This window comes from Cheilinus undulatus, linkage group 3 (assembly GCF_018320785.1).
Source record: "Cheilinus undulatus linkage group 3, ASM1832078v1, whole genome shotgun sequence".
Taxonomy (NCBI): domain Eukaryota; kingdom Metazoa; phylum Chordata; class Actinopteri; order Labriformes; family Labridae; genus Cheilinus; species Cheilinus undulatus.
This window is the reverse complement of record NC_054867.1, coordinates 53,713,099-53,728,036: the sequence shown is the minus strand read 5'-3', so window position 1 is coordinate 53,728,036 and position 14,938 is coordinate 53,713,099. Positions and strand designations below refer to the sequence as shown.

General features: G+C 39.5%; 1 protein-coding gene across 2 annotated transcripts in view; it reads left to right on the top strand.

Annotated features, from left to right (window-relative positions):
* The window catches only part of chd6 (chromodomain helicase DNA binding protein 6), a 124,206-nt gene that overhangs the window by 90,310 nt on the left and 18,958 nt on the right, over positions 1–14,938 (top strand). For both annotated transcript variants that reach the window (XM_041783748.1, XM_041783749.1), the window contains 9 exons: positions 418–496; positions 2,999–3,056; positions 3,658–4,027; positions 4,105–4,313; positions 4,546–4,643; positions 8,192–8,938; positions 10,365–10,619; positions 10,727–11,024; positions 12,899–14,215. In XM_041783748.1, coding sequence (XP_041639682.1) covers positions 418–496; positions 2,999–3,056; positions 3,658–4,027; positions 4,105–4,313; positions 4,546–4,643; positions 8,192–8,938; positions 10,365–10,619; positions 10,727–11,024; positions 12,899–14,215 — 3,431 coding nt within the window. The remainder of the gene's footprint in view (positions 1–417; positions 497–2,998; positions 3,057–3,657; positions 4,028–4,104; positions 4,314–4,545; positions 4,644–8,191; positions 8,939–10,364; positions 10,620–10,726; positions 11,025–12,898; positions 14,216–14,938) is intronic.

Here is a 14,938-nt window from a genome sequence, read left to right as displayed (position 1 = left end):
GATAATTTGGAGTTTTGTTTTTACGGTAGAACATCACAGGAGCTTTTTTTATTGTTATTCTTCATCTTTTATCCTGCAGCTACATGTGCTTCTCTTTGCCGCCTCTTCATCAGTGAAACCTTCTCCTCCTGTCACCTCTCCTTCCCCAGCATTTCTTCTTTTCTGATCCTGATAATCGTAGTAAACTGAACCCCACTGACTCAGATTAAACCCTCCTGTCTGATCAGAGATTCAGACGTCTCAAACGTCACATCTGTAGAATGTTTCTGTTTTATCTGCAGTCAGACATGAACAGAGCCTTTACTCCTCCAGTGATTCCTCTCCTTACATGTCACTCTTCGTCTTTTATAGATATTCTCAGAGCTCAGCAGGACACCGTCTCTGAAGCGTTTCTTCTTTTTGTGTTTCTTTTGTCAGCGTTTGCAAACAGGAGGAGTCGAAGGAGGACGCTGAGAGCAAAGCAGACGGAGGAGAGGACAGAGACGAGAGCAGCAAGGTGACTGACCAGCTCTTTCACGCATCTACAGTTCCTCTCTAGTCTCTAGTCTTTAGTGTGTCTGTAACAATCAAATATCAGTTTACTTCCTTTAGAAACGCACTGAGGTCTCTTCAAAATAAAAGCCTCATTATGTGAAGGTTCCTGTGGGACAACCTCCTTCATTGTTGATCATTTCCAGTGAAAAGTAGATGGACCTTTGTAGTTTTGTATCCTGTTAAAACAAATGTAGAGTTAATGATGCATTTTAATATCAAACAGCATTTTTAATACCAGAACAAACACAGTTTGATCAGAAAAAACTCAATCTTTCTGTTTTTATGGCTTTATTTGGATTCTGCAGCACTGTTTTTATAATCACAGATATTCTTCTGAGGAAAAAAATGAATTTATAAGAGTTTATGGCACTCTGTGATCCAAAGTGATACTTGTCTTAAATCACATGACACATATTAATGGATATAAGTAATAAAAGAGTCTTAGTCTTTACTGAGCTGTAGAAAAGAAAATGTAAGAAAATTGAAAACCCTATGGCATCATTTTCATCAGAAAAGATTCCATGTTTTGAATTTAATGATATACACATTTTTACTTAATCATTAATTTAAAATTCAAATATAACATTAACAACAACAACAGCAATAATAAGACTAAAGAAAATAATAGAAATGATAGAATTAAAAAAAAGGAAAGAAATAATAGTTACATATATAATGATAAAAAATAGAATAGATTTATACCTATATACAGTGCTTAACAAATTTATTAGACCACCTGTCATATTTGTCTCAGAGACCATCCAGCATCATAAAGTGTTTTAATGCAGACTCTTTCATTTTCAGTCAGCTCTCCACATTTTACCATTTTGAACAGGAATGAGGAATTTCAAACTGAATTCAACTTTTTATACCCAAAATTGAGCCGGCTCACTGGGCTTCTCTGAGAAGTCAGAAATTAATCAGGCACAACAGTCAACCATTAAATTCATTTCTCTGTTCAGGAATGCAAGTAAATAACGATAATTTGACATATTAATCGAGAAATATTAATGTAGTAGTGTATTAAGCACATTAATATGCTTTACTATTTTTTCTTTCTTTCTTTTTTTTTTTTTTTTGTAAATCAGTAAATTTGAAAATTCATGGATAACAATAATAATTCTATTTTAGCATTCAAAATATCATTTGGGTTGAAGAGCTTCTACATATGGGTGTATTGACCATTGCAGAAACATAAAAAATGATTTTGGTAATTACCAGTGCTGTTAATTGCGGGCAGCTGTGGCATAAACCTTACTTTGGGTGGTGGCCGAATAAATTTGTTAAGCACTATATTTGATAATATAATGATTTAAATTAAATAAAAGATAATAAAGTAAAATAATAACAAAATAATAATAATGATGTAAAAACAACATAAATACACGCTAATACTTGTACTACTATGAGTAATGGCAACAATAAATAATAATTATTTATTCAAATTTGTTTACTATGATTATTTTGATTATAATTATTATTTTATTAGTGATAATGATGATGATGCTGATGAAAACATGTAATATTAATAATAATGTGATAATAACATAATAATAATACAACTATAATAATAATATAATAATAATAATAATAAAATTATTATATTACAAATAATTGCTACATCAATAAAAATACAAAAACAAAATATTAATCAAAATATGAAAGCAATAATAATAACAATCATTATTAAACTAAAATTGCAGTTATTAAATTTCAGTCGTTCTTATTATTTTTAACATTATTATTAACTCTTATTATTAGGTTAGGCCTTGAAATAATGATTATAATAATTAAATAATGTTTATGTATTTTTATTCGTGTTTGCATATAAGAAAATATATTTGATATAAGGGAAAATTCCACAGTGGAGTTTCATAAGTGAGTTTGTGCAGGAGAGGTAAGGAAACCTGAGATGGGCTCATAATTTAGATATGATATAGTTTAAATAACCTCTAAACTTAATCATGGGTTAATCATACAAGGAATGCCTGAATACATTATAAAACAAAACAAAGTAAAGAAACAGCAGAGGGAAGAAGAGAAAGATGGGAAGGAAAGAACAGTAGTGTATTATTATATTATGATATTAGTTTTACATTAGTGGAGTTCGAAAGTTCAGTCCCTCAAACACTGAACTTGTACAATAACAATAATAATAATAGCAATTATGATTCAAATAGCAATAATAACAACAAACATAAGATATTAATAACAACAATAATAACAATCATACTACTACTAATTATAACAGTAATAAAAATAATAGAAAAACAGTACAAAAATATTAAGATAATAATGAGTAAAAACCTATTTAAAAACAACAATAATAAAATAAAAGATTTTATTTAAATCGAGTTAACTAATGTGTAGTGAACTTAATTTAACTTGTTCACATTAAATCTTCACCTATACTCTCAGATATGTGTTGATGCTGACGTCTGTTTCTCTTCATGTTTGTGTCCAGGGAGAGGAAACGTGCTCGAGTACGGACACCTCAGACAAACCTGACAGCACCGGACCAGGTGAGATGAGGACTGTTTTTATCTAGTCCTACAGATGCCGGTGTCTGTGGTTTTTACAGAGGGGTAGAAGCTCTTATAGGAGCTGGATCTCCTGTTAAAGATCCACAGGCGTGTTAGGAGATGAGAGTTTAATGTGTTCAGCTCTCAGAGGTAATTTAGACTTTCATTACCATCATTAGAGTCGTACTTATTCATTTTCATCTCTCTGTAATGAGGTAGACCTTTACACAATAAGATCTCACTCTCTCTTCAGCCAGAGAGGTTCTCTCCCTGACGGCTGATGTTTAAACTCCTATCACCTTCGGATGAAGTCTTCATCTCTGCAGAACCACGATCCTACCTGTTAATGAGTTTAGACTGTTCTAATGTCTCTGTGGAGATGTTTAACGGCCATCTAATAGATGATAAAGACTCTGGAGATGGAGATGAAGACACATCATCTACCCTGAGATCCTCAGCAGCATTTAGCCACTCGGTGCTCTCACATTTACAACCCGTTACAAACTTCTCCAGAAGTTACCTGGTCAGGACAGAAGTCATGTGACATGGTTAACCAGGTAAAGAATGCACTGAGATGCCTAATCTTGTCTTTCCTCCTCAGACTCTCAGCTCTCGGTCGACTTATGCGCTCAGGACGCCACATTAGTTACCACGACGACAACCACAGGAACAGGTACAGGTGTGGCAGCTCTCCACGTGGTCCAGGCCCGCCCCCTTTGGCCCACAGGCCCCGCCCTCACTGCTCGTCTACGCCGCCTGATCACCGCCTACCAGCGCTTCACGCTGCGGCGCGAGCCCATGCTCAGACACGACTTCCTACTGCACGACGGCCTCGTCGGAATGGGGATCGGAGGAGGCGGAGCCGCTCATCACGCCGGGGGGCCGCTGGCCTGGCAGCTGGGGGAGGAGCTAAGGAGGTGTACTGTGGTCGCCACGGAGCCTGACCCGCTGTTCCTGGAGTGGCAGAGAAGGTAACCACTGTGGAGCAAGGCCGCTAGCCTCCTGGAGAGATTCTGGTTCATGGTCTCTGTCTTCCGTGTTGTCTCAGGTGGACTCGCCGTGAGCAGGCGGATTTTTACCGCACTGTGTCGTCGTTCGGAGTGGTGTACGACCCGGAGAGGAAGACCTTCGACTGGTCCCAGTTCAGAGCTTTGGCTCGACTGGAGAGGAAGACGGACGAGAGCTTGGAGAGATACTTCAACTCCTTCGTCAACATGTGCAGGACGGCCTGTAAGCTGCCTCCGAGGAAGGAAGAAGGTAGGCCGGACCATCAGAGATGGACTCTCATTTATTTATTTATTTATTTAACCACGAAAGAAAACCTCTAAATGTACCATTTTAATCCTCCACCTGTAGTGGGAAAGCTCAGTTAGCCTTCTGTAAGCCTCTACTCTTTTGTAAGTGGAGTACGTCCTGCAGTTGCTAGAATTTATTCTAACTAGATGTCATACTCACCCTGCCTCCATGTCTCTGGTTCGTTGTTTCCCAGGTTTGGTGGACCCCTCTGTGGTCGTGGAGCCTCTGACAGAAGAGCGAGCGGCAAGGACATTGTACCGCATCGAGCTGCTGCGCAAAATCAGAGAGCAGGTGGGCTCTTTATAAAAGTAGGAATTCACTGTTTACACCAGTTCTGACTTTATAAATCAGAGGACGTTGCCTTAAATGTGCTTTAAAGTTTATGTTAAAGGATTCTGGGAGTGGAAGTGGTTTCACTCTCTGCTCGTTGTTGCTCTGCTGTTCTCCAAGGATACGTTTGCTTTGATCTCAGTGAGAGAGTCCCAACATTCTATCACACACACACCCATCATCTCAGTCCGCTTTTAAGCCCTAAAACTCCACCTCAGTTCCTCCTACGGACTTCAGTTTTTATTTATAAAGTAGATAAGCTATTCAGCTATTTATGCTGGATTAACTTAGAAAGTGTAAATAGTTACTGTGTTGAATCTATGAGTACAACACTTAATATTTTTCAGGTTAAGAGTTGTAAATTTACAAATAGTGTTTTTTTTGTTTGTTTGTTTCAAACCCTGAATAAAAACACTGTCAACTTATGGGTTGAAAAAATAAATTAAACAAAATGCATATTTTGAGTTTGATGGAAACCATTTTTTTATATTTCAAAGTAATTCATTTACAAGAAAAACAAAATACATTTTGACATTTTGAAATGTGTAATTTTACCAGAAATACTTTGAAAAATATTTCAAAGTTTCAAGTTTTAAAATGTGTACATGTACAAGTCAAAGACTAAAATTTTTCAAGTTTAAAAATGTTAAAATTAATAAGTTGACAAAACCCTCAAAAACTTTAAGTGTAAAAAATTGGAAGATTACAATAAAAAAACCCTTCTAATTTAAAAGGTTGTTAATTAACTAGAAATAAAGAAAAATGCAAATATTTTTAAGTTGTAAGAGTCATAAAGTTGTAAAATTTATGAGAAAAAGACTAAAAGACTCTTTAAAAGTTTAAAAGTTGTGCATTTTCCAGAAACTATTCCAAATTTATCAAGTTTAAAAAATTTTGAATTTAAAAGTAAATAACTTAAAATTTCCCATTTTACAAATTTGTCACTCAAAACTAACTGTATAAGTAGGAAAGTCATGAATGTACATGAAAAAACTTGAAATTCTCTTGTACAAAAGTTGTTGTATTACAAGTACAAGAATTACAATTTTTAAGTTAAAAAAGTTGCAAATTTACAAAAAAAGAAAATAAATCAGTTGTTAAAACCTGTGAAATTACAAGAAAAACTCCGTTATCTTTGAGTTTACAATGTTGTAAATACATTAAAAAAACTTACATTTCCAAAACTTTTCACATTTTAAAGGTTTTAAATATACAATGAAAAACCTCTAAATTTTCAGGTTTAAAAACTTGTACATGTATAAGAAGAAAATGCTATTAAAGAAGTAGTGAACACTAACATTTTTACTTATGAACTGATAAAAGTCTGCATTTTACAACTTTTAATTAGCTTAAATGGACATCTGCTTTGAAAAATATTTTCTGAAAAGACGGGGTTTATGTGACACAAACTTTATATAAAAGGCAGAATTTTACCACCTCTAACTGACTTTACCATTCAGAGACCCCTCCCATCCTCTCCTGCACCTGCACTGCTTCAGCTCTGAGAGCTCCAGCTTTAGTAACACTGCTGCTGGAGCCAACAGTCCAAACAGATAGTGCTCAGAATCACCACGGTCCACCACAACACCACAGCCTGCTTCAAGGGACTCTGGAGGGGGAAAATACTCCACCTCAAAAGATTGCTCTGAGGCAGCAGTGCAGCAGGACTCTGTGTCACTTTCTGGCAAGTGGACGCCACTGTCACTCCCGCCTCATCTGGAAAATTCCGTCCTTTTCCCCTCCCTGCTCTCAGTCCCAAACTGCTCACTTTCCTTGCATTTTCTGAATTACTAAAGTGGGTGGAGTTAGCTCTGAGCTGGGGGTTCACTTACACTTTAAAGTCTGATGAGGATTTTTGGCTCTCAGACTTGTATAATGATTTTGTATGTGATTTGATGGTGGGACTTTTTTGTGAGATCAAAGCAAATGTCTCCTAAAGAAAAGCATAGCAACATCAAGCAGACCATGAGGATGGACCAATCAGAACATGACTGGTCCATAACCAGTCATGTTCATATTGGTTCTTAACTCTTTAAATCAAACTCTGTCTTTAGTTACTCTTTAAATCAAACTCTGGCTTTAGTTACTCTAAATCAAACTCTGGCTTTAGTTACTCTTTAAATCAAACTCTGTCTTTAGTTACTCTAAATCAAACTCTGGCTTTAGTTACTCTAAATCAAACTCTGGCTTTAGTTACTCTAAATCAAACTCTGGCTTTAGTTACTCTAAATGAAACTCTGTCTTTAGTTACTCTTTAAATCAAACTCTGGCTTTAGTTACTCTAAATCAAACTCTGGCTTCAGTTACTCTAAATCAAACTCTGTCTTTAGTTACTCTTTAAATCAAACTCTGTCTTTAGTTACTCTTCAAATCCAACTCTGGCTTTAGTTACTCTTCAAATCAAACTCTGTCTTTAGTGACTCTTTAAATGAAACTGTCTTTAGTTACTCTTCAAATCAAACTCTGGCTTTAGTGACTCTTCAAATCAAACTCTGTCTTTAGTTACTCTTTAACCAAACTCTGTCTTTAGTTACTCTTTAACCAAACTCTGGCTTTAGTTACTCTTTAACCAAACTCTGTCTTTAGTTACTCTTTAAATAAAACTCTGTCTTTAGTTACTCTTCAAATCCAACTCTGGCTTTAGTTACTCTTCAAATCAAACTCTGTCTTTAGTGACTCTTTAAATGAAACTGTCTTTAGTTACTCTTCAAATCAAACTCTGTCTTTAGTTACTCTTCAAATCAAACTCTGGCTTTAGTGACTCCTTAAATCAAACTCTGTCTTTAGTTACTCTTCAAATCAAACTCTGTCTTTAGTTACTCTTTAACCAAACTCTGTCTTTAGTTACTCTTTAACCAAACTCTGGCTTTAGTTACTCTTTAACCAAACTCTGGCTTTAGTCACTATTTTACCAAACTCTGGCTTTAGTTACTCTTTAACCAAACTCTGGCTTTAGTTACTCTTTAACCAAACTCTGGCTTTAGTCACTATTTTACCAAATTCTGTCTTTAGTTACTCTTCAAATCAAACTCTGTCTTTAGTTACTCTTTAACCAAACTCTGGCTTTAGTTACTCTTTAACCAAACTCTGGCTTTAGTCACTATTTTACCAAACTCTGGCTTTAGTTACTCTATAACCAAACTCTGGCTTTAGTTACTCTTTAACCAAACTCTGGCTTTAGTGACTCTTTACATCAAACTCTGGCTTTAGTCACTATTTTACCAAACTCTGGCTTTAGTTACTCTATAACCAAACTCTTGCTTTAGTTACTCTTAAACCAAACTCTGGCTTTAGTTACTCTATAACCAAACTCTGGCTTTAGTGACTCTTTACATCAAACTCTGGCTTTAGTCACTATTTTACCAAACTCTGGCTTTAGTTACTCTTAAACCAAACTCTGGCTTTAGTGACTCTTTACATCAAACTCTGGCTTTAGTTACTCCTCATCTTTCTGTAACCTCTGTCCATTCTAACCTCCTTGTTCTCCTTTACCTCCTTCTTTCCCTCAGGTCCTTCGCCACCCGCTGATCTCCGCCCGCCTCCAGCTGTGCCGCCCCTCCCTCTACCTCCCCGTGTGGTGGGAACCTGGCAAACACGACCGGGACCTCCTGATTGGGGCTGCACGGCATGGTTTGAGCCGCACTGATTTTTACATCCTGAACGACCCCCAGCTGAGCTTCCTGGAAGCTCACAGGAACTATGTCAGGAGCCACCCAGCCCACCTCCATGCTCAGACCCACCACCATCCCCACCACCCGGGGTTATCGACCCACCCCGGTATCTCTTCCTCATCATCCTCATCATCGTCTCACTGCTGTCTTTATGACGCCGCCCAGCCTCCTGACTACCCCCACCAGTCCTCTCACCACCACCAGCACCACGCCCCTCCTCCGTCTGCTCCATCCTCCTCCTCTCACCTCCACCCTCCCCCGCCTGCCTCCCCCAGCCTGGGGATAGTCCCGGGTTCTCGGGCAGACTTCCTGGACTGCCCCCCTCTGGATGAGACTCTGGAGCTGGGCGGTCTTCACCATGACGCCATGTCTGCAGATGGTTTACATGGAGGGAAAGCGGCTAAAGATGCTCTAAACGGGTTCCCCTTTAACTCGGCTGCAGGAGGTCAGAGCATGCTCAACTCGTATGGAGTAGGCGGGACCGACCTGGACTCCAAACTGAGGAGTGACGTGCTTGTTGGAGAGCAGGGATCCTCAGAGGAAACGGGGTTGATGGCGCCGTCAGTGGAGCTTGACCAGCTGCAGGTACAGGATGGTTTTATAACTCGTCTGCTGTGATTTGAGGAGTGCACCATATGGATAATTAGGGGTGGGGCTGATTTGGCTACAAGCCAGACTGTATGTAAAAGAATAGAATGTTTCATTAGCTTTAAAGGATGACATCATCTTTAAAGGCAAGGACAGAATGTTTATAAGCTTTTACGCCATCATCTTCAAAGGCATGATAGAAAGTGTTAATTGGCTTTAAAAGATAGCATCATGTTCAAAGGCAAGAATGGAATATTTTATCGGCTTCATCTGATTTCTTTTTATAAGGCATGAATGGAATGTTTGATAGGCTTTAAAGGATGACATCATCTTTATATGCAAGGGGGGCATGTTTTAAAGGCTTTCAATTATGACATCAAATTCAAAGAGAAGGATTGAATGTTTTAAGGTCTGCAAGGATAGAATCCTCTTTAAAGGCAAGGATTGAATGTTTTATAAGCTTTGATGATAACATTCTTGGACAAGGATAGAAAGTTTTAGTCTTTAAGGGATGATATCATCTTTAAAGGCAGGTATTTGGTGTTTTATAGACTTTAAAAAATCAAACTGTTTACAGGCAAGGATGGAACATTTTAAAGACTATTTAAGATGACATCCTGACTAAAGGCAAGGATAAAATTCTTAATAGGCTCTTCTGAAATCTGGTTTAAAGGGAAGTATGGAATTTGTTTTTGGCTTTAAAGGATGACATCATGTTCAAAGGCAAGAATGGAATATTTTATCAGCCTTATAGGAATTCTTTTTTAATGCCTGGATGGAATGTTTGATAGGCTTTAAAGGATGAATTCATCTTCAGAGGCAAAGGTGGAATGTTTAAAGGGGTTCAAGCATGACACCATATTCAATGGGAAGGATTGAATGTTTTAAGGTCTGCAAAGGATGGAATCCTCTTTAAAGGCAAGGATGGAATGTTTTATAAGCCTTGATGATATCAATATGGTATTTGGGGTTTTAGAGGCTTTAAAGGATCGAACTGTTTACAGGCAAGGTTGGAATATTTTAAAGACTATTTAGGATGACATCATGATTAACAGCAAGGTTGGAATGTTGGTGAAGTTGGATTGAATTGGTAAAGATCAATTCGGCTCTGCCGAAACAATCAAGTGCACGTGAAATAGGACATTTCCGTAACTCAGGTTTTTTGTGCCTTTATTCAAAGGTGGGAAACGGTCACAATGGGGCGACCACCTGCCACTTTTAATGAATATGTGTAAATGTAAGATTTCTCTAACAGAAGAAATGATAATGAGACCTTGTAGCAGTAACTGCTGAACGTGTCTGTTTAAACGGTTTAAACCCAACTATACTGAGACTATACTGTACTGTAAAGACAGTTACAAATATGAGCGTTGGTGGTTTTGGATATCCAAATTCATGTGGATTGTTACCACGTTCCCTTCAGGCTCCTTGGGACAGTACGGATCACTCCAGTCCAGCTCACCACATGTTCAACGAGTCTGATCCCATCCTGGGTCCGTCCACGCTTGAGACCGGCTTCCTGGAGGAAGAGGACGAGGAGGCACAGGGTGGAGACAGAGGAGGTGAGGAAGGTGGGACTCTCGAGGAGTGTTTGGGCCTCCCCCCGTCCTCCTCTCCGTCTCACCCGTCTGCAGGAGATGCAGTGGAGCCACTGAGCTCCAGCTACATGCTCTTTAAGGTAGGTCCCAAACACTAGAATCCTGTTCATGAGGATATTTAGAATCAAACTGCTGTTATTGAGAGTAGTTCCGTTTTAACATCAGTGACTCTGTTTCTTGATTTTAGGACATCGGCGTGAGTGAGGAGCCCAGCGCGGATCAAACCGACTTGTCTGCGAGCCCACCTCCCCCCTACGTCCCTCCTCCTCCCCTTTCTCTGTCTGTTATCACCGACCACGACCCCCAGGATAGGCTAGGACACTCTGATGTCACTGGCAGTCTGACCAATCCTGTTGAGGAAGAGGAAGGACAGGATGGAGGCTCAGGATTTGGTTTTGATGACAAGGAGGAGGAAGAGGTGGAGGGAGGGGAGAAAAAACGCGGGGAGAAAAGTCTGGAAAGAGAGGAGGCTGATGAAGATCCAGGTATGTGGAAGAGCACTGAGAGGGATTATGATAAATTTACTACCAAGGCGTTCGCCAAGGGGGTTCATGTCTTTATGGACCCAGAATGGACAGGAAGGGAGGAGGGATGGTCATGTTTCTGGCTATTTTAATGACAAGAACCTAAGAGTAATCAATCAGGGGACAGGGTAAGACCTTCAGACATGAATATCGATACACACATGTATGAAAAAAATAACGTCTTTTGGGACTACCCTCTAAAATGTACATAAAGTAAGGTTTTAAGAGTCATCAGAAGTTGAATTTTGGCATTTTTCTCGATGCACAAGCTCAGCATTTTTACAAACTCCTCCAAGAGATTTTATCCCATCGCCTCCAGATTATTTTTGCACATTCTAGACAACATGGAGATCCAAAGTTGTGCAAACTGTAAGTTTTGACTGTAGGGCGGGGCTGTGATTGGGGCCCAAAGTTTGACTTCATTTTAGTATTTTTTTTGTTTGTTTGTTTTGCTGTGTCTCTTGAGCAATTATCCCACATAACTCCACTGCTCATATACCAATCACCAACATATGTCTCAGGATGATCATACGGTACACTGGTCTCGAAAACAGGCCTTCACCAATGTCATAACTTTGTCACAGCGCCCCCTTCTGCCAAATGAACATTTCTCCCTCTGAATTTTGATTTTTTTTTTTTTTCCACCAAATCAATTTTAAACATTCAGACCCCACAGACCATTCAATCTAGGCTTAGGATTTTGGGTCTGCATATGGATCATGACCAATCTTACAAAAAAGCCTCTTGGACCTATACCCAAATCCCAATAGGAAGTCGACCAGCTTCATCTTAATTACAAAATAAGATGTTTTAATGGTGTGTGATCACTTTAACCTATTGTAACTTTTGTATACATTCTTCCGTGTTCTTTCTCTCTTTCTGGCAAGACAACAGTATCAGACTGAACATACCTATATGCAAAAATCCCATCAAAGCGCCTTCTACTGACAACAGGAAGTGACAAACTAGGGCAAATTGTTCATTCTTCTATCTCTGTTGAACCTACCAGACTCAGATTTTGAAACAAGGGCCTCAATATTAGTCTACAACACTGACATGTTTCATTCAAGGGTGCCTCACTAGTGATTGCGAGCATTTCCATCTCACCATTTAACAGGAAGTTGGTGTAACTCTCATATTAATCATATGATTTGCTTCCAGTATAACTTGTATGATCAAGGTATGCTTCTTTACATATTTAAATATAAATTTCATGGTTTTGATAAGGGATGCACACGGTTAATCGTGAAAATGGTTACACTTGTTTATCAAATTAGCCGCCATGGGATTTATGAGTCGGCTAAACGAATTACCCATTTTTTTTTTATAAACACAGGCTTTCTGCAGCTTCAGTTAATTGCCGCTGCCTCCCCGTCTGGCACTTCACAGATGTAAACATGAGAAGCTTACCAGTGGCTTAGCATGTAACAGGAACAGCGGGGTATGACCGTTTGCTTAAAGTAGTAAATGAAAATAAAGTGGGGGGGGGTTGAACTCGCATATAACTTCCACTCGAAGTGAAAAGAGGCCACATATCAAAGCACAATATCCTCTGCAAAGAGGAACAAAGGCTGGCAGTACTAGCTTGTAATGTTAGCCTTGCTGTAGAGAGTGTATCAGGCTAACGTCACACCCGCTGAAACTATGACCCTGTGAGGAATCTGACTGTTTTCTAAGGATTTCTCCTCTTTAGACTAGTCAGTTAAATGTAATTTAGATGAGCGTTTAGCCGAATAGGGAAATAGACACTTGGGGACAACCTTAGTTTTGATATAGCACCACTTACTTTTAAAAGCTAGTAGTACTTGTAACAAAATGTTCTCATCTCCCTCCAGGTCCCGGAGAAACTTTGGGGGTCTTAAATCCAGCAATGGATGGGATGGAAGCTGAGCCAAGCATCGAAGAACCAGACGAGAGGATGAACGTATCAAACCGAGACCTAGAGGAGAGCTTTGAGCACAAAGCAGATTTGCCACCACATGTTCAGCCTTATCTCAGAGAGCTGGAACAGGAAGGCAGCCTCGTATGTCCCGAGTCCATCGAAGAGCCTGGAGAGGAAGTGGATGGGATGATTTTATGTCCGCCAGAGGAAGAAGAGACCATGGTTAGCTCTCTGGACTCTGAAACACTGATGGAGAATCCAACTGGGGAGTTCATGCAAGGGGAGGGGAATTCAGATGATCTTGCAGATCAAGTGGACGAGATCTCTGAAGGGCGGATGGATCGGGTTTCTCTTATGAACGTTCCTCCGTGTGAAGTCATGGAAGAAAAGGTTGTGAAAGGACTGGACATCAACGAGCATGACAGCGTTTATTCACAATACCCACAACCTTCCTGCGCCCCAGTTTCATCCCTTTCAGCAGGAGTAAAGTCTGATGTTGGAGCTGGAATTAAAACTGAAATCTCCATGGAAAACTGTGAAGATCTAAGCTTTAACGAATGTAAGAACAAAGACCTGGTGCTCTCCCACAATCAGGACAACAAAGACAATCTACTCAACCAAAATGAAAGCAAGGTTTCTCCTGATCTTTTGGACACAAAGCCTTCAGATCTGAAGTTTCCTCTTTTATCAGACTGCAGAGAAACAAAACCACAGGAGCTGGAGCTTCCCATCAAGATGGAAGAAACTAAGACGGAGACGTTTGATGAGGTCTATCCCGACAGCTCTGAGATCAAACACGAACTCTCCTTCGCCATGAAGTCAGAAGACCTGGTGACCAAATCGGAGCAGATGGAGTTTCCCGTCAAAGCTGAGATGATGGAGACCAAACCGGAAGATCTGAGCGTTCCCATGAAACCCGAGAGCGAGGACAGTAAACCCGACATCCTCCACTTTACAGCGGCTACAGTCAAACCTGAAGCCAAACATGAGCCTCTTGGGTTTGTAGCCTTTCCAGATGGATCCAAACTAAAGACTGAGACTAAACCGGAGACTCTGGAGTTTGCAGCATATCCTGACAGCTCAGAGTCCAAACCAGATGGTCTGGAGCTCAGAGCTGGAGCTGAGATCAAGATGGAGACCAAGCAGGAGCTGCTGGAGGCCGACAGCACCGTCCTCACCCCGAAGCTCGAGCCCATTGACGGGCTGGTGGACACCCCAGGGGGTCTGATGGTGAAAGGACAGGTGAAGGAGGAGAGGCCGGCTACACCAGGTAAGATCAGTCAGAGAAACCAGCTGAACCTAACTTCATACATTGCTTTGGATTGTTTTGGACTTAGAAAAGGATGACGTAGTATTGTATCTTTGTAAATTCTGCCATCTTTTATCGTGACTCATTATTGTACATCCATACAGTCTGCTGATATGTATAGTTGATATATCAGCTGTAAATGAAATTTTCATATCAACAAATACTGATAATTATATTTTTATCTCCTAATACAGATAAGCCAATAATGTCCATCCATACATTACTTTTTTGCTTTTCCAGTTAGGGGTCACAGGGGCTGGAACCAGTCCTTTTTGTAGAACTTTTTAAAATCAACCAATCACATTAGCTCTGCCTGTTGTTGCTATGCTATTCTCCAGGAGACGTTTGCTTTGATCTCACTAATAGAGTCCCAATATTCTATCACACACACACACACACACACACATCATCTCAGTTCACTTCCAAGCCCAAAACACCACCTCGGTTCCTCCTACAGACTTCATTTTGGCTTTAAAATGTAGACATATTATTCAGCTATTAATGCTGGATTCACCTTTTTGCTACTTTTGACAGACTTTTATTAACTACTGTTAAAGTTTGATGCTGATTTTTGGCTCTCAGACTTTTACAGTGGTTGTGTATTTGATAGAATGTTGCGACTCTCTCTGTGAGATAAAAAAATATCTCCTGGAGAACACCACAGCAACAGTTATTACTTTTGGT